General features: G+C 38.3%; 3 protein-coding genes across 3 annotated transcripts; 1 reads left to right on the top strand and 2 right to left on the bottom strand.

The window, feature by feature from the left end:
- Positions 1–575: 575 nt before the first annotated feature.
- On the top strand, positions 576–4,225 carry LOC104803136 (protein tesmin/TSO1-like CXC 2). The gene is made up of 10 exons (XM_019201162.1): positions 576–803; positions 1,480–1,640; positions 1,732–2,122; positions 2,430–2,749; positions 2,829–2,903; positions 2,979–3,159; positions 3,244–3,339; positions 3,433–3,499; positions 3,577–3,733; positions 3,841–4,225. The coding sequence occupies exons 1-10, from the start codon at positions 741–743 to the stop codon at positions 4,151–4,153; spliced, it is 1,824 nt and encodes a 607-aa protein (XP_019056707.1). The 5' UTR covers positions 576–740; the 3' UTR covers positions 4,154–4,225.
- A 214-nt stretch (positions 4,226–4,439) lies between these two features.
- On the bottom strand, positions 4,440–11,912 carry LOC104803055 (protein NETWORKED 1A-like). The gene is made up of 5 exons (XM_010526931.2): positions 11,830–11,912; positions 10,743–10,816; positions 10,307–10,594; positions 5,996–10,041; positions 4,440–5,626 (listed from the first exon to the last, which is right to left on the bottom strand). Exons 3-5 carry the CDS (start codon positions 10,404–10,406, stop codon positions 4,571–4,573), a joined length of 5,202 nt encoding a protein of 1,733 aa, XP_010525233.1. The 5' UTR covers positions 10,407–10,594; positions 10,743–10,816; positions 11,830–11,912; the 3' UTR covers positions 4,440–4,570.
- Positions 11,913–16,277: 4,365 nt separating this feature from the next.
- LOC104803135 (leucine-rich repeat extensin-like protein 6) lies at positions 16,278–17,516 on the bottom strand. The gene is given in 2 exon segments (XM_010527013.2): positions 16,278–17,279; positions 17,282–17,516. Coding segments are annotated over 2 exon segments (1,230 nt in total). The 3' UTR covers positions 16,278–16,284.
- Between the last annotated feature and the right edge of the window lie 1,698 nt (positions 17,517–19,214).

Genomic DNA, 19,214 nt, shown 5'->3' with positions numbered 1-19,214 from the left:
TGGAGGATTTCCGGCGCATGCAAACAAATTAGAAGCAGCGAGGAACTGTGATTACGCCAGTAAATTATTTTATTATTTTTTTTTTACCATCAGTCCGATTTTTTTAGAAAAAAGCAGAATAAAGTTACATATAATATGAAAATAAAAAGAAAAGGGAAGAAGAAAAGGAAAAAAAAAATCAATGTGGCCGTTCCTTTATTGAAAGCAATGAATCGGTAATTTTATTGTAATTCATAAATTTTTAAAAATGAGAGAAAATATATTAATTATTTTTGTGATTCACAAAATATGATTGTTTGTGATTATAAAAAAATGATTGTTTTGTTATGATTGGATGAAATATGAACTTAGAAATTTGGCGTTTTTACAATTAATACATAGTGGTTACGTGTATTGATTATTTTTTTAAAACCCTACATTATAAATGAAAATAAGCTCTCAAACTTTTTAGAAGTCATTTTTTTAACCATTCTCCCTCTTAGACAAAACCAAAGCATTTAAAGATTTTACAGGGACATACATACATACATATACGTGTATATATATGAATAACGGAGAACAAGTGCAGGGAGCAAGTGGCGAGCTTTCATGTGGTGGGTCTGCTCTATCATCTCCACGAGAAAAATCCTCATCTCCCGCCTTTGAAACTCATCTTCTACACTCACTCACTCACTCTTAGAGAGAGAGAGAGAGAGAGAGAGGAGGGAGAATTTGGATGTGATTCTTTCTTTTGTTGGAAAATGGATACACCGCAGAAGACCGCTGCCCAGATCGGAACTCCAATTTCAAAATCCAAATTCGAGGTTTTTTCTTGGACACCATTTCCTGTTTCGGTCAAAGTTCGAATCTTTCTCTCCTTCTCTGTTCATGCAGTTCCGAGAAAGTGTGGTGCTTTCTTGGTCGGGTCTGTTATTTTCCCTCTGAATTTTGTGTTTTGTCTGTGTTTCTTCGATGCCCATCTCTAAATCTTCTGCATTTTGGTCCAAAGTTTCAAGTTTTCACGCGTTTAATCCTCCGGTCGATTCCACTTCTACACTCCGTACATTGATCAGGTTTTCAATTTGCTCTTCTACGTGTTCATTCCACTCTCTCTCTCTCTCTCTCCCTCTAATTCTTCCGAGAAATCAGATGTTCTTGTGGACGGTTAGGTTTCAGACAGAGCGTACTGGTAACCGACTTTGATATTTCAGTTTGATGGTTTCAGTTATCCCCTTTATCTTGTTTCTGGTTTTCCATCTTCAATCCATTACCAAACCCGTACGTTTTCTCTGATATGATTACTCTTGTTCTGTTCTGCCACGCTCTTGTTCCTCAGAGAAGCACAGTTTTTGCCTTGTCGTCTCGAAATTTCATCTTCTCTGTTGTCATCTCTTCTCTTTCCTTTGGTTACAAGACAGATAGATGTTTGTTTTTGTGCTTGTAAGTAAAAGAAAAACACTGAAACTGACAAAAGAGATTAACTGTAATAATGTAATGCAGGATTCGCCTGTGTTCAACTATATCAACAGTCTTTCTCCGATCAAATCTGTGAAATCCATCCCCATTGCTCAGACGTTTGGCTCACTCAGTTTCTCATCTCCTCCCTCAGTTTTCACGTCCCCCCACGTCAATTCTCACAACGAATCCAGGTTCTTCAGGAGGTAATAACGATTTTCTGTTCCTTCCATAGTCCTCTGTTGGTGTTTTTTTTTCTCTGTCTTGATCTTGATCTCTTTGTGTTTCTTGCTATAGTCATCCTCCTCCGAAGCCCGAGGCAAAATCCAGAGATGGGTCTTCGGCCATTGAAGAAGTCGTCACTGCTCCTGAAAACTTTAGTGCGGAAGCTTCCATGGAAGAAGAAGAAGCTGCTTCCATTGAACCATCTAATGGCAACTTTGAAACGGAGCCCATAGGAGACAGAGATTCGTCCGAGGTTGTTGCTATGGACCTGCAGAAGATGTGTAATGTCAAGAGCAGTAAAAACGACACTCCAGATTGGGAAAGTCTGATCTCAGATTCAACCGATCTGTTGATATTCAGTTCTCCTAATGATTCGGAAGCCTTTCGAGATTTGATACAACCCCATGCAAATAATTTCACCAGTGATGATCCAAGCAATGGAGAAGACAATGAATCCGCCGAGGTTAACTCAAGAAACTATATAACTCTCTGTTCCGTAAAAACGACACTCCAGATTGGGAAAGTCTGATCTCAGATTCAACCGATCTGTTGATATTCAGTTCTCCTAATGATTCGGAAGCCTTTCGAGATTTGATACAACCCCATGCAAATAATTTCACCAGTGATGATCCAAGCAATGGAGAAGACAATGAATCCGCCGAGGTTAACTCAAGAAACTATATAACTCTCTGTTCCTTCTCTATGAACACAAATGCTAGTTATTTCCTGGTTCTTGATCGATCAATATCTCTGAAATGATCCATTTTTAGGCTGTTTCTAACTTTCACCGTGGTCTGAGAAGGCGATGTCTGGACTTTGTCTCGCCTTCTGAACCATCTTCCCGATGTATATTACCTAGTATCGGTCTGCACCTAAACGCCATTGCCATGTCCTCAAAGGACAGTAAAGCCAGTCTCTTAAACGAGTACTCATTTCCCGGAAAGATACACGTAAGTTTGCCGGGCGCTAACACACATTCCAAAGAAAACGTGCAAGAAACCCGTGATGAGGATGCGAGTCAAGAAGTAGAAGATGTTTCCAAGGCATCGGTCAGTGAAGAGTTAAACCCGAGTAGCCCTAAGAAGAAGAGGCAGGTTCTTTTGGCCGAAAAAATCCGTTATACATAAACCGATATTTGTATAAATATTTGTATGCTTAATAATGTGCAGGCGTAAGTTTGATCAAGGCGGAGAGGGGGAATCCTGTAAGAGATGCAACTGCAAGAAATCCAAGTGTTTGAAGCTGTAAGCTTTTATGATCGCCATTGACGTATTCTCATGATTTAGAATTCTCTTCTGATGCTTCTTCTTCTTCTGCAGTTACTGTGAATGCTTTGCTGCTGGTGTATATTGCATTGAGCCTTGTTCATGTGTCGATTGCTTCAACAAACCTATCCATGAAGACACCGTCCTTGCAACCCGTAAACAGATTGAATCCCGGAACCCGCTCGCCTTTGCTCCTAAAGTTATTCGAAGCTCTGACCCAATATCAGAAGCCGGGGTAAGGGTTTCTTCTCCTGATGATTTCTCTCTGTCTTGCTCATTTCTCGGTAGAAAAAAAGCTAACATCCTGTCGACAATACAGGACGATGCAAGCAAAACTCCGGCTTCTGCACGTCATAAACGAGGTTGCAATTGCAAGAAATCAAGCTGTCTGAAGAAATACTGCGAATGTTTTCAGGTTTTTTCATCTCGGTATATACTCTATTTGCTTCTGCTTCGTTATCTACCCTTGTCTGATTCAGAACCACTCGGTCTCCTGATATTTTAAAAGGGTGGAGTCGGGTGTTCGGTGAACTGTAGATGCGAAGGATGCAAGAACGCGTTCGGGCGTAAAGACGGTTAGAATTCTCTGATCAAATCTTTGTCTATTTTCTCCCTTGGCTTTGGTCTGATCTTGTGTAGTTACAACTTTCAGGGTCTTCCGGCATTGGCAGCGAAGGCGAGCAAGAAGAGGAGAACGACACATCTGAGAAATACGTAACTGCTAAAGCACAACAGAACCCCGAGATCTTCAATGAAGAAGAGCAGAACCAGAGTTCTGGTCTCCCTTCAACACCATTGCCACTGTACAGGTAGAATCTGAACCTGAAAGCTGGTAGCTTTGATTCTGAAATGACTGTAAACACTAAACAAGACAGAACCTCGAGTTGATGATGTTCTTGCTGTTTTTTTTTTGCAGACAACCTTTGGTTCAACTGCCCTTCCCATCTAATAACCAGACAGTTTCCCAGTCTCTTCTTGGAGCTGGATCTTCCTCCTCGAGGCAGTTCAACAGCTTCGAGACGATTTCAGAGGACGGAACAGAAGACGATATGCCCGAGATTCTCGTCCGATCCCCCATTCCCACCGTCAAAGCCGTCTCTCCCAACAGCAAGAGAGTCTCTCCTCCGAATCTAGACTCCTCGGGATCGATCCTTGGAAGGAGAAACGGTGGTCGGAAGCTGATTCTGCAGTCTATTCCTTCGTTTCCTTCTCTCACTCCCCATCAATGAACAAGGATCAGCTGAGATTAAGCTCTGAAAATTCTTTGAATCTTTTGCAAGCTGAGAGGTATATTGCCAACTTCTAGTTGGTTTCATGTAATAAAACGCAAGACCCATCGTCTCTTGTAATATACTACACTTCCTTAGTGATCCTTGTAGCCTCATTTGTCAAAAAGTTTCCATCTTTCTGGTGTTTACGTTGGCTTAGAGAGCAATTTTCAAGAACATGTTCTCTGAATGATAAAGAAATACAGAGCTTGAAGCATCGAGTCATACCAGAAGAGATCGATACATACAGTTTAACAGAAACTACAGACAGAACTTGCCCTAACAGTTTAACATAAAACTCTGTCTAGAGTCAGGTCCATGGAGATATTATGAAAAAAGGACAGTAAATTAGATGCTTGTTATGTTATTCACCACCCCCTACTCTTCATTAGCTGGAGATCTCATGCAGCCACAGAATCGATTCTTCTTCTTCTTCCTCGCTGTCCTTTTCCCGCCCTTGTGGATTATGTCTCTCAACAGAATCACTGTCCGATTCTCCGAGAATTTCTTCCTTAATCTGCTCTTGGCTCCATCTTCAAGCTTAAGAACCGTCCTCTCTATGTTCTGCATCTCGGTCTGCAACTGCTCGATCTTCTCAGACCCGTTTTTCGATCTCTCCATTACCACCTTTCTGTATATATCTCTGGCATCTCCAGTTTCTTCGATCTCCTTTGACAGTATCTCGGTCGTGTTCACCAGCTGCAAGATCGTTTCTTCCATCTCTCTCAACCTTCTCCTCGCTTTTTCGTGCTCTGGGTTACTGAATCTGCCTTGTTTCTCGTTCATCTCCAGCTTGTTTTTCAGATCTCGAATGCTTACTCGAAGGCTTGCCAGTCTCCGTGAATCAGACAGAAGTCTCTCCTGAATCTTTACAGTGTCTTCGATACTTCTAGATAACTCGAGCTTGTCAATGACTCCGACCACTTTCTCCGACTGTAATTCCGCCGATGGATTCCTACTCCTGCGATGGATACGAGAATTTACGGGTTTTTTCGAGTTATTACGGTTGATCAGAGACTTTATGCTGGCATCTAGTTCAGTAGATTCTTCCCACAACTCGAGCATTTGATCATTGGAACCGCAACTAGTTCCCCGACTTCTGTCTGCAACTTGATCAAGAGGAATATCTTTCATCAATAACCCGCCTTTCACCTCGGACATTCTCGCTCTTGATCTTCGCGGTCTGATTTCACCAGAGACCTTTTCGTCGAGATATCTGTCTTCTTCCACCTTCCTCCGGTCTCTGCTTCTATTCGAATAACTTCTCCTTCTCTGCTTAACAAGTCTATCCCTTTCATTCACAACTACCTGCTCAATGGTTTTGATTCTCGTTTTCATTTCCCGCAGAAGCACAATCTTGTCTCCTGGTGTTCCACCGCTTTGCCCTTCGGATTCTCGGGAGACTGTAGCTTCCGAGTGCTCCTCCTGTCCTTCCTCCGGTCTCTGCTTCTATTCGAATAACTTCTCCTTCTCTGCTTAACAAGTCTATCCCTTTCATTCACAACTACCTGCTCAATGGTTTTGATTCTCGTTTTCATTTCCCGCAGAAGCACAATCTTGTCTCCTGGTGTTCCACCGCTTTGCCCTTCGGATTCTCGGGAGACTGTAGCTTCCGAGTGCTCCTCCTGTCGGGAAAAACCACGGGTTTAGATCAAGAAGCACAGAAAATGCAAGCTTGGACAATCACAGTGAACAAAATTCAAGTTTCAGCCCATGAAACAGAGATAGCTGGAACAAGAACACTTAACAGATTTGAAGAACAGGAACCAAGAAGATGACAGACATTATGTAAGAGAAGTTTACCTCTCTGCTTCGATCAACTGTTGCTGGAAGTTTCGTCAAAGATAAGGCACTTTCCTCGAGAGATTTTATATCTTCGGCCAGTGATGCTACAACAGGATCATAAGCAGATAACTGAGCCTTCAGTTCACCGATTTCGTTTTCCAAGAACCCAACTGTTTCTTTCATCTGTCTTATATCTCTGGTCTTCACAACAGTTTCATCGTTGAGATTCTCACAAATTCCAGTGAGTTCGTGAACTTTGTTCTCGAGCAAAACTTCTCGGACAGCTGAGATATGAAGATCGAAATAGAAAGATGTAGCTTCTGCATCCCAAAGTCCAAACTCATTGGTTTTCTCCTGCAGTTCCAAACTCAAATACTCCTCTCGAACGCGCTGTTCTTGGATTTCCTGATGTAATAACTCTACCTCAGATTCCAAGGTTTCATTCAAAGTGTTAAGCTTTACGATCTCTTCTTCCTGCCTCCCCTTGAGTTCCAGAAGTTCAGAAATCCGTCTCTCTAAGTTTGCCCTCATTCCCTTCGATTCTTCACATTCCTTCTTCAGCTCTTCAACTGCTTCACACAATTCCACATTTGCATTGTGTGTAGCCTTGAGCATCTGTTCTGCCTCGAGAAGCTCTACAGCCTTTTGTCTAAAGATTTCATCTTTATCTGAAATTTGATTCTCTAAGAGGTCGTTCAGCTCGTTTGCCTCTTCGAATCCTTCCTGTAACTTCTCCAGTTTCTTGCTAAGCTCATGCCCTTCTGCTTCTTTTTCTCTCAACTTCTCCTCCATTGTTTCGAGCTTTTGTTTAAGATTGGAGTTAATTTCCACCAAAGTATCCATCTTTTCGGTAAAATCTTTGACTTGTTTAGCTCTTTCATCCCCAACAGAGTGGTAAACCACTGACATGTTACTTAAAGCAACAGCTTCCTGAAGAATTGCATCATTTTCTTCCTGAAGTGTACACATTTCGCACTTAAGTTCCGAAAACTTCTGCAGCAAAGTTTCGATTTTGCCGAGTGCATTGGAATACTCTTGTTGCAAAAACTCGTATGCCTTGTTCAAGTTCTCGCCCTTTACACGCTCGGTTTGCAATTTGACCCTTAGCTCTTGCTCCCGGTGCTCTCTCTTGATCAATTCCGATTTCAACTGCTGGTTCATTTCCAGTAGCTCTTGTTTGTCCTTCTTCAGCAGTTCATGCTGCTCTATTATCACCTCTAAATCCTTCTCAAGGATGTTCTTCTTAGATTCCATTTCCAACCCATCTGACTGGAACTGTCCAAGTAGAGATAATAGCACTGAGTTCTGAACTACAAGTCTCTGCATCTCATCTTCGGTACTGGAACGCAACCGATTTAGGGAATCTATCTCACCCATTATACGTGAAACAGGAATCCATTCTTTCGCAATCTTGCAGTCTGCAAGCTTATAATCTGATTCGAGCTGAAGGGCCTTCATCACTTGATAGATGGCACCCCTCAAGTTGTCAATCTCATCCAACAAGAACTCTGCTTCCATCTGCTGCTCAAGATTCTCGCTTTCCAGCTCGGAGATAAGTTTTTCGGAGAATTTTGATGCCTCGACATGCTTCTGGAACTCAATCAGGAGAGAAAAGTTTTTCTGTTCCAAGTCTTCTATAAACTTCTGCAAGATGAAGATCTCGACTTGAGCGTTTACAGCTCTGTCAAGCTCTTCCTCAAACTCTTTCTTCCTGGATCGGCACTCTTCTCGAAGAAAGCTTACATTTTTCTGAAGATCAGCCAATCTGGTCTCAGTCGAACGTTCATAAATAGCCCGTTCTTTCTTCTCAGTAGCTAATGAAACCTGTAATTCTTCCACCTGAAAATTCATGAACTGTTTCTCCCGCTGCAGATCAGTATATTTCCCTTCCAATTCCGAAAATTTCTTCTCCAAGACTCCTAGCCTCTCCTCAACCCGATTCATCTGAGAGCCAAGAGATTCTCTTTCCTTTAATAGTTCAGCCTTTTCATTTTTTAACAACTCGAAGAATTGTTCGAAACATTTTGACCTCTCCCTCAGACCTTCAAGCTCGATGTTTGCACCAGAAAGAGAATTCTCCAACGAGGTGTTCTTTTCCAAAAGCTTTTGCATATTTTCTGTCATGAGTTGTAACTGAGATAGCAGGTTAGCTCTCTCAGCAACAAGCTCGGATTTCTCTCCCCGTAAAGATTGGCATAGTTCTTGCAGATCATTTGCTTTCTCCCTAGAGCCTTCCAGTTTGGTGTTTGATTGCAAAAGCGATTTCTCCAGAAAAACATTCTCCCGTAAAATGACGTCCATTTCACGCAACTTCTCAGTCAGAGCTTCCTTCTCACCTTTCTGGTTATCGCACAATTCAATCAGCTTCGAGTTTTCGTCTTGTAGTTTCTTCAGAGAGGAAGAAAGGCATTCAGGATCCAAACCCGCAAGCCTGATTTGCTCCATTAACATATGGTATCTTCTGTTCAAGCTGTCAATTTCATCCTTCAGACGGTAGATCTCTTCTTGAAGGGAATTGCTCTGGTTCATTTGTCTTGCAACTTCTTCCTCGAGCTTCTCTTTCATCTCCTTCAAACTAGAAATCTCATATTGCTGAATCTGAAGGGAGATGGTGGAAGAGTTATTCAACTCACTTAAGTTCCGGTTTTCTTCTTTAACCGAGCTGATGCCATTTTCCAACTCATGATTATGCATCTCCAGATCCTTCAACATTTGAACCCGACTTTGAAGTTCCAAGGTGAGAGCTTTCTGTTCCTCTTGAGACTGAGAATGCAAACCCTTCAAGCTTCTAAGATTGACTTCAAGTTCTGAAAACCGAGAGAATTCTTCTTGGAGTAAAGCCTGAAGCTTTTCAAGATCATTTTGCTTCTCTGAAAGTTCTTGGTCCTTGGCTGCTATCTTTTGCATTAGATTGTCTGCTTCGGCCTTCAGAGTTTGATTCGAGCTCTCCAGAAGAGCACACTGGTCCTCCACAGTCTTTAATTTTGCAGCCCCAGCCAGAACTTCACTGCTCAATCTTTGGGCATTGACTTGAGAATGAGAAAGTTCATTCTCTAGCTTTGAAATGGTCTCCAAGCACTGCTGGTACTGAAGATTCAGATCTTCCTTCTCTTCATTTAACTTCACAAGTTCTTGTTTCAATGCGTTAATTTCATCCTCTGCTCTTTCAGATTGATTTTTAAACATCCGGGTATTCTCCTCAACATCTCTGATTCTATTCTCCAAAGCAGATATCATCTCCAAGCATTGCTTGTATTGGGCTAACCCAGCTTCTTTCTCAGCATGCAATCTAGAAAGCTCTTGCTTGAGACTATGAGCTTCTGTTTCTGCTTTAGATGATCGATCACTGAGGCCCTTTGCATTTTCTTGTGCTTGTGAAATCGAAGCCTCCAGCTCTGCTATTCTCTCCACCGACTGATTATACTGAAGAAGTCCATCATCCCTCTCGGCTTCTAGTTTTGCAAGGGCTTCCTTCAGTATCTTAAACTCAATCTCGGCTGTGGAAGCACGATCATCAAGCCCTTTCACATCGTTTTGAGCATTGTCAAGGTCTTTCTCCAGCCTGGATAGTTTGTTCAGGCTGAGCTGATACTGGAGACTCAAAGCCTCCTTCTCAGCCCGAAGTTCCATTAAAGTTCTCTTCAAGGCTTCAACTTCTGTATCTGCTTTATTAGCATCTGGATTCCTGAATAGCTCCTTCACTTGTCTTAAGCCCTTGTTACTTGCACTACCATCATTTTGCATGTCTTCAGAGTCATAAAATGGCTGAATTCGCGGTGGCATTTTCTCAGGGGTACGAGGCTCAGAAGAAAACGATGTGGAATCATCACTCATGTCGAAAGGCAACTGGTTTGGGAATGCTTCTGCCATGGTTTTATGAGCATGGCGAAGCTCCACTGTCGCATGGTCATACCTCTCAGCTAATGCACGGTAAGCTCTGTAAAACTGTTCCACCAGTTTCATGAGCTCTGGACGTTTCTTGTAGTACATTTCTGCTCTCCTCGCAAAAGAATCTGCATCTTCTTCAATGAGTTTGATCATCGATTTGACTTTCGTATCCATATCTGTTCAAGGAATAAATTTCTAAGTTCCAACCCGGTAAATAAACATCCAAAACCACTGACATTTATCAAATAAGAGTGCTTTAATACATGAAACAAGATCATCTCAGAATTCAGAACCTAGAAGATTATGCATGAAACTTATGTTCATTACTTCAGACCAACCCACAGGAAAACTTAGTCATTCAAGCTACATATACACATTCAGTTTCTCATTAGCATCTTTTCTTGATGTTTAGTTTCTATAAGTACTGAAAGCGAGAGAGACCTGCAAGATTCTCCTGAAGCCATTTTGAGTTCTTTGGGATGTGACTATCCCACCACCAAGAGTACAAGCGTCTGGACTCTGAATGCAACACAGTGGCCATGACGCCGGCTGCAAGAATCAGAAATATCGGTTTGGACTTCACCCAATGGTGGTCCCTTTCGCTCCACTGGGAAAGGGCGAGGTAATGGTTCCAGGCCAGAGTCAACGAGCTCGATATTTCCCCCCTCGCCCGCAGCTAATATCCTACAAACAGAGAGTTCCTTGATCACCCTGCCACGGGACTTTCACCTGTGAAATCGAAACAATGTGACCATATAAGTAGAAATAAAAATAAAAAATTTGAACATGGTAATGAGACTTAGATCATGTTTTTCTCTTGGTTTCAAAGATATATCATCCGGGTAAAGCCGTTCAAACTTGGCCAAAGGGAACAAACCTCTACTCGCTTTGTGGGTTTGTATCAAAGGCTGATTCTCCTATGAATGATAAAAGACAAGTTCTTCCTCAACCCTGTACACAAAACGAAAAGCTTTGTTCAGAGAGACAAAAAGACAGAGAAACGAATACTAGCGATTCACTGCTGAATCTTCCATTTCGTTTACAGGAAAAATCGAGTCTAACACTTGGATTCACCACCAGACTATATATTTTCTTCAGCGTAAAGGCAACGGAATTTTGTGTGTGATATTAACAAGAACAAAGACCTCACCTACACACAATGAAAACTGGGATCTACCTATCACTCAACCCAAGTTCATTGGTGGAAATAGAAACATTATACCATAATTCAAGGAGAATTAGGGGGGGAACAGCAGAAAAGTGGCGTACACCAAGAAGAAACAAAGAAATCAGGTTATCATAAGGTTACTATGAGCAAAGTATAAAATGTTGATCCGAAGAAAGAGGTGGTAAATCATAGTAACGGGAAGTGGGCACGAACCAAAATAGTAAAAGGGTCATTTATTTTTCGGATCAAAGCGACTAAAACTCGGAGTGTCGGCGAAAATTGCAAACTTGACCTAATTGAGAGGACGAGCACAGAAATGGCAAATGCAGATTCTTCAACCACCGAGCATTTCGGATCGCAGCAACAAAGAGGGGACACATCAATAGAAACAGCAAAAAAAAGGGTAAACTTCCTTAAGCTAAGGGACAGAACACCATTCAGCAAATGCAGACCAAAGTAGACAAGCAATTGAGAGAAAAACGTTTCCTTTCATCCACTTTTTGAGATCAAATTACCAGAAGGATGTAATGGGTATCGAGAGAAACTACAAAAGACGGTATTTTTACTCAAGTAATTGAACCAGAGTTCATAAAAAACGAGATGGGGGTATGAATATAGGCAGAAAGGATGCGCCTTTCATCGTCAAAATGCGTAAAACGAAATGGGTGCTCATATGAGAACAATGGAGGAAAAAAGATCGATTTTTTCCGACAAAATCAAAATGGGTTTGACAGAAACATCAAGAAAAACACTTTCTCGTGAAGAAATTTTCGCACAATAGATCGAAGTCCCATACCAAACAAGCCAAAGTTCTTGACCAACAGACGCTGTTCACACCAAAACTCAGCTTCAATGTACTGCAGATTAACCCATACTCTCTCTCTCTACTTCACTTTTCAACTACTCTCTCTCTCTCTCTCTCTCTCTCTCTCTCCTCTCTCTCTTATATATGCTTAGATTGGGATTTCTGTGAGAGACAAAAGAAGGATAAGAATGATGGGACGCACACTGTAATTTCTTACATTTATTTTCTTGCCTCTGTTTTTGTTTTTCTCTTCCTAATTTAGTGTACAATCTTTTGGAATATGTAGATACTGTGTTGACCAAAAACTGATGTTATAGTGTGTGTGAGTTTTAAAATTGTAACGAATTTGATGTAATCTACGCAATTAATGGAAAATAATACGGTCGTTATGACTAATAACCTAGTAAATCCCGGATGTCATTTATATATATATATATGTGTGTATATTTGTTTTTTATTCTTTTTAAATTCGAGATCGGGGGTTGTGTCGAATAAATTTTCAGAAATCTCACGGATTAACAAAAAAAAACATTACAAATTATTCTTATAAGAAATTGTTTGGATGAATAAATAGTACTAATAGAAAATGATTGCCCTTTAAATTTTTTTGTTATATTTTCTTCTAGTTTGGATGAATTAAATAGTACTAATAGATTTTTTAAAACTAAACTTTTTGTTGGAAAAGCTAGATTTATGTAATTTATTTACTGAACCATTAAGTATTTGTCTGAATGAAAATGGGATTAATAAGATCATTTACGAAAATGACAAATCTGCCCTTTGCTTGAGATCTAAAAAATGTTCTTTCTTGGGTTCTACAAAAGTTGGTTCCTTTAAACAGTCTACTTCTGCTGATTTTGACTGCAAGGCTGAAAAATAATTTTGTCAAAATTAAAAACAAACAGATATTTATTATTTTCTATAATTGATGTATTTAAAAGAAAATCATTGATGTGTTTAATATACCTGATTTTTGGGTTGAATATCTTGTACTAGATAGATCTTCTTCCTCAACAGGCAACTAAATCTGATTCTTTCATTAATTAATTGTTACTATTTGAAAATTGTATTTATAATTTTTTTTACAAATAACTTTGACATTATATGTTAGACACATTTTGGTATGTGTTATATAAGTTATAATTTCTATATATAATCATTTTAATATATATATATATATATACACACTAAAATCTTAATTTATCACCCCTCTAATCACAACCAAATGAATTCTTAATTATTTCTATTAAAAATGGATCATTTTTATAAATAGAAATACATATAATTCAACACATTAAAACTATATATTTCTATCTTATGTTTACGTGTAATTTTCATTTTGGTTTCCAGTTTTTTAGGTTTTTAGTTGTTGCAAATGAGCACAATCATTACATACATTGTGGCAGATGTCCCAATGGACCATAATATTAAAACATTATAAAAAAAATATATAGAACGTTGAGAAAAAAAAAAGCTCATCAGCAAAATGTGACCCACACTACATATGTTAGTCTGTAACAATAATTTTGGCATGCAATTTCTCCTATCAAACGTAATCATATACGTACTTGTCCTATATATATATATATATATATATATATATATATTCACATTACTTTTAGGAAATATTATATTCACACATTATTTTCACTTGCAAGTTTATTAAATCGTTATTCAATGGTTTTTACATAACGATACCTAATAACAGAAAAATGAATATTCGTCTCATAAAAAAAAACGTCAATAATCAGCTCGAGATATATAAAGGTTATATCATTTTTAAATGTTATCAAATTGATTAAAAAAATACCGTTTCTCACATATACTTTGTTTATCATTTGTAATATATATGATAAATGTTTTTTTTTTACAATATGATAAATTTTCTTACATAAAAGTAAGATTGGGGAGGTGTGATTTTTATAAAGGTAGTAAAAAGAGTATAGTCACGAAGAAGAAATCCATAGGTCGTGTTGTTCACGTGGATTAGCTTTTAATCTTTCTTTTAATTATGAGTATTAAATTGGCTAAGTAAGAAACTAAACAAAAGCTTTCCCATTAGGTAAGGGTTACATTACATAAAATTTAATGTCCTTTTAATTTGTATTTGTTTTAATTCTAATTGGAATATTTTGATTATATTAAATAGAAAAAATATCGTGTTCTAACAACCAAATCAGTACTACAATTTTTATGAACATATGTCAATATTTTATATAGTCTCCAATTATAGATGTCTCCTAGACAAGAATATTACTTTTTATTATTTAGATATCTAACAGTTGAAAGATGGAATGATAATTTTTTGGAAAAATCACATATTAATAAAACGAATTTGTAAAAAAATCTAAATAAATATATGATTACATATAATCTACCTCCTTTTTTTCCATATTTATTTATAAAAAAGCCGAAACATGTTCCATTCTTCTATTGAAAATAATAATACAGAGTAGCATATAAGATTACAATGATTCTTATGAACAATAACATAAAAATGTGATAAAAAAAATATCATTTTATAACATCGGGGGCTCGTAGAGATGGAATACGAAATTTTATAAGGATGGATTTAATTTAATTTACATAATAATTTAGTGAACAAGTGACCCCATATCTTGGACTATATGAAATGATATAAATGCTATCTGAATCTGAAAGTCTCTTGCACGCAGATCTCATTCCCACCAACACGCATCAATGCCAGCATCTTCAAGACCTCTAAAAAGGATCATAAATGGGTCACCAAGATCTCAAAAAAAAAATATAAAAAGAAAAAGAAAAAGAAAAAAGGAAAAGAAAGACATGAAAAAAAAAGATGGGGATGTCATATGTAGGAACAAGATTGTGTCTGCGTCTTTTGGGTGAGCACAAGAAGCCAACACTTGCAACTCAATCATTCTGTAAAGTCATTAGAAAGAGAAATTATGTGGTCTCTCTGTATATAATATAGTTTATAACCATATCATCATATATATATATGTCACTTTTTTTTGTTTCCTGTCACCATATATTAGCACCCATTTGAAGTGTAATGTATATACGAAAATAATTTTTTCCCGTATATTAGTTCATAGAAATATATTATAGATATATTTTTGTTTCTAGTTTATTAGTGTAATTTAAACTAAATAACCTATATACATGGATAAAAAGTTTAAATTCCCCTAATAAACTACAAACGAAAATATATCTATAACATATTCCCATGAAATATCAGAGATCCGTATAGATCTCTAGTATATAGTAGAATTGGAACGTTGTTTTAGGACAAATACTTAATTAGGTAAGTATCCAACGGTAAAAAAACCAAGAATACGTATATGTATATGTGGATTTTGAATATTGGTGGTTTTGTGAAAGTTATGAATCTCACCCAACGTAACAATCTTTCAAGAATCTTAATAAAGACCGATATATGCGTGGAATATTGAATTTAAATATTTGTAACGAGTGTCCCCAAGACTGCTATGGGTGTATGGTCCATGCGATTATTATTGGAGAGGTGTCGTGGACAGAGGGACACATTGTCGGTGGTAGGACCCAACACTTGGGCATTGGTCTTAGTCTTGTGGATGTGATCATGAGCCGGGTTGGACCGGTTAAGGTTTCAAACCAATACCACATTAAACCGTTTGGTTTTCCTAAACCAGACCCTGATAACATCAGTGGGGAGTTGAAAATTGAAATGGCAACTCCCCATTGTATGCGAAATGAAATTGGACCATGAAAAAGGCCCAAAAAAATAACTGGAGGAAAATAAAGTGACCATACAAGAATCTCTGACATAGGAATATATAATGATTTTATATAATTGGGTGCTTTTTGAAGCCCAAAACCACGCATACTTGTATGGGCATATGTAGAAATGGAAACGATTTATCCGAATCCGATATTAATTTATATCCAAGATTTGGTAATTATTGCTTGTTTAACTATTTTATTATTTTATATATATATATATATATAGCATTTGGTTTCTCGTACCCGGAAAGGGGTTGACCGTTGACTTTATAAGAGTGTAATGTGATTGTTAGTGTGCGTAGGTATACGCTTTTAATCCTTTTAGGATGATTCATATTTCCGTTATTCTATATTATTTATACATAGTTCCGTCTTGGATGAAACGTTTTTTTGTATGATGTCGATTGTTTACATATTTCTCTTGTGTGAATCATGGTGGACCCAAGATGATATTAATAGACATGGTGTAACAATTTTCTCTAACCATTTAAAAATAATAATATACGCAAAACATAACACATAAAACTCGTGGTCATCGCAAAAACAATTACACGCCAATTCCCAAATATTAATTAGAAGTGAAACGACGGATCTATATATATATATTCGATACTCACGTCAATAATGTATATATAAAGTCTCCCGTGGTACAACCAACATCTACATGCAAACACAATAACGCATATATTGTACCTTTTGTTTTCACGGAGCCTCGTAATGTACCGGCTGTGGCGGTGGACACAGCACCGGCGGCGGCGGCGGAGGACTGGGAGGGGAGCAACCGAAGGAACCACAATCAATAGGATAAGCATAGAAACTCTTGCATTCACCGTACGACCGTTGCATTGGTCGGTGAGGGATACAATTTTTCCGGTCATCAAAGTTCCGGAGGTTCAGACAAACCTGCGGTTCGCCGGAGAAAAAGTTATCCGAATACGTAAAGTTCTCGAGCTTCGGCAATATACAAATGCTCTTCGGAATCTCGCCAGAGAATCTGTTGTGGGCAACGTTCAATTGCTCCAAGTTCTTCATTTCTCCCATCGTCTCCGGCAATGGACCAACCAAGTTGTTAAAACTCACGTCGAAAACCGTTAACCGGTTAAGCGAACCGATCTCCCGGTTAAGACAACCGGTTAGTCGGTTGTTCGAGAGGATCACTTGGTGCAATGTATTCCCCATTTTGTAAAAGCTCGGAGGTATGCATCCATAGAGATCGTTGTTGGCCAAGACAAGAACTGAAACCGGAGAGTTAACGATGTTTTCCGGTAAACTAAACCGGAACTTGTTGTCGTTAATGAATAAAGCATCGAGCTTTAAGTCGAAAACTCCCTTAGGAACGTCTCCGTAAAACTCGTTGTACCTTATGTCGAGAAACTTCAAAGAGGGTAACGAGAAAACTATGTCCGGAAAGCCGCCGGAGAATTTATTGTTACTAACGTCGAGCTCGTTGAGAAACCGGAGATACTTTAGGGTTTTCGGCAATTCCCCATGGAAACGGTTTGAGTTGAGATGAAACAAGGCGAGATCGTTCAAGAGACCGAGTTCTAGGGGAAGAGAGCCGACGATATTGGCTCGGTTTAGATCGATTCCGGCCACGGTTAAGGTGAAAGGATCGTCCGGGGCGGCGGCACAGAATACACCGGTATAGTTACAAACGTGTGGACCGCACCAATTCTCCGGCTGACCGGGCTCAGTTTATTTTTTTTTTCGAACTTTTCTCCAGCGGTATAAGCCTTCAAGAGTCTAGGGTTTGCGATAGGCGGAAACCAAGAACCGTGACCGGAACACGGGTTAGTGGGAAGACGAGGACCGAAGTGGAAAGTTTGGTGGGCCGGCCGGGCGAGAAAGATGACGAGACAAGCCACTACGACCGCCGCCGCCGAGAAGTGGCGTCGGATGAAGGATCCGACGTTGTCGGAACGTAATGTTGTCATGAATGGAAGGGTTTCTTTGAGTTAAAACGTGTCTGGGACGAGAGTGTACGTTGTTGTCAGAATATAAGTACATGGGTACAACCACTACCGTTGACAAAAATCTCATGATGGGTTGTATTGGAATTAAAGGGTAAATAAAAAGATTTAGTAAATCTTGGTTTTTGTTTATTTTAATTATTATTATTATTATTATATTAGTTAAAAATTTATCATATTTAAGGTGGTGGTAACATACATTAATGGGTGACAGTAAAGCAATTTTTGAGATTTTTCAATTTTGACTTTCTTTGGGTTGGTCGAGAAGGTTATCCCAAGGAATGTACATAAACACATAGGCCGTCTAACAACTAGACTTAACACCTTCCTCGATCTTTCATTTTCTCGTAATAATATGAAACCTCGATTTGTAAACATTTTCTGGTCAATATTTTGTTGACCGTATGCCGTTTTACTAATTTTTAAATAACCATAAACATTATAATTAAAACTTTAAAGTAATGTTTGTGATTCATTACCGATACTATCATCTCAAATTTTAGATATATTTCGAAAAATATGTCGACGCAAATCTCTAGAGAAGATAAATTCACATATTTATTTACACCAGAAACTTTTTTTTTTATTGCGGTGGATCATTGCATTACAAAATTATATTTATTTGACGAAATATAGGGTAAGTGATGATTAATAAAAAAGATTTGTTTCGAAGGGGGCAAATTAGGAAAAGAAATCGGATGGACGATTCCACCAGAAACACGGTTTCACGAACCTTTTCCGATCTTTCTTATTTTATAAATAGATTAAATATGTAATCACAAAATCAAATGTTCAAATCGGTGGACCGGAAAAATAAAAACTTACCCCTAGGGATTTTATTACAATTAGAACGGTCATGAAACAAAGTTGAAACGGTCAATGCGGTCTGCGAACGAAATCAACCAAATTATTTAATTGCGCCATTTTTACGTACGCATGATAAGTAATCATTATTAGATAACTTATATGTTTTGATATTCATATCCTGAAAAATACTGTGAGCTCGGCGGCTAACTATATATATACATATGAATTAAGGTATGTAAATGCTCCTTTCGATTTATGGATTATTCGCCAACTTGAGATTTTTTTTTCTATTTATTGTATGTTTGATTCAAAGAAAATATATGTACTCCTATAGATATTGACACTACAAAAAAATCCTCGAATTCCAACGGATTTTCCAACGGATTTGTCCGTTGGAAAATTTCCAACGGATTTCCAACGGATTTTCAACGGTTTTCAACGGCGTTTCAACGACGATTTCCGTTAAAATTCCGTTGAAAATTTCCAACGGGTATATTTCCAACGGTATTTCCAACGGATATCCGTTGGAAATTTTCAACGGATTAACGTTAGAAAAATCGGTTGTAAATTTTTAACGGAGTTCCAACGGATGTTTGTTAGAAAACAATTCCAACGGATGCCGGTTGGAAATTTTTTTGGAAATTTTTTAAAAAAATTCCAACGGAATTCCAACGGATGCCGGTTGGAATTTTTTTTGGAAATTTTTTTAAAAAAAATTCCAACCGAATTCCAACGGATGCCGGTTGGAAATTTTTTTGAAAAATTTTTAAAAAAAATTCCAACGGAATTCCAACGGATATCGGTTGGAAATTTGGATTTTAATTGAAAAATCAATTGAAATATATATATATATAT

The sequence above is a fragment of the Tarenaya hassleriana genome, unplaced genomic scaffold (assembly GCF_000463585.1).
Source record: "Tarenaya hassleriana unplaced genomic scaffold, ASM46358v1 Cleome8, whole genome shotgun sequence".
Classification (NCBI taxonomy): Eukaryota; Viridiplantae; Streptophyta; class Magnoliopsida; order Brassicales; family Cleomaceae; genus Tarenaya; species Tarenaya hassleriana.
This window is presented reverse-complemented; position numbering and strand designations above follow the sequence as displayed.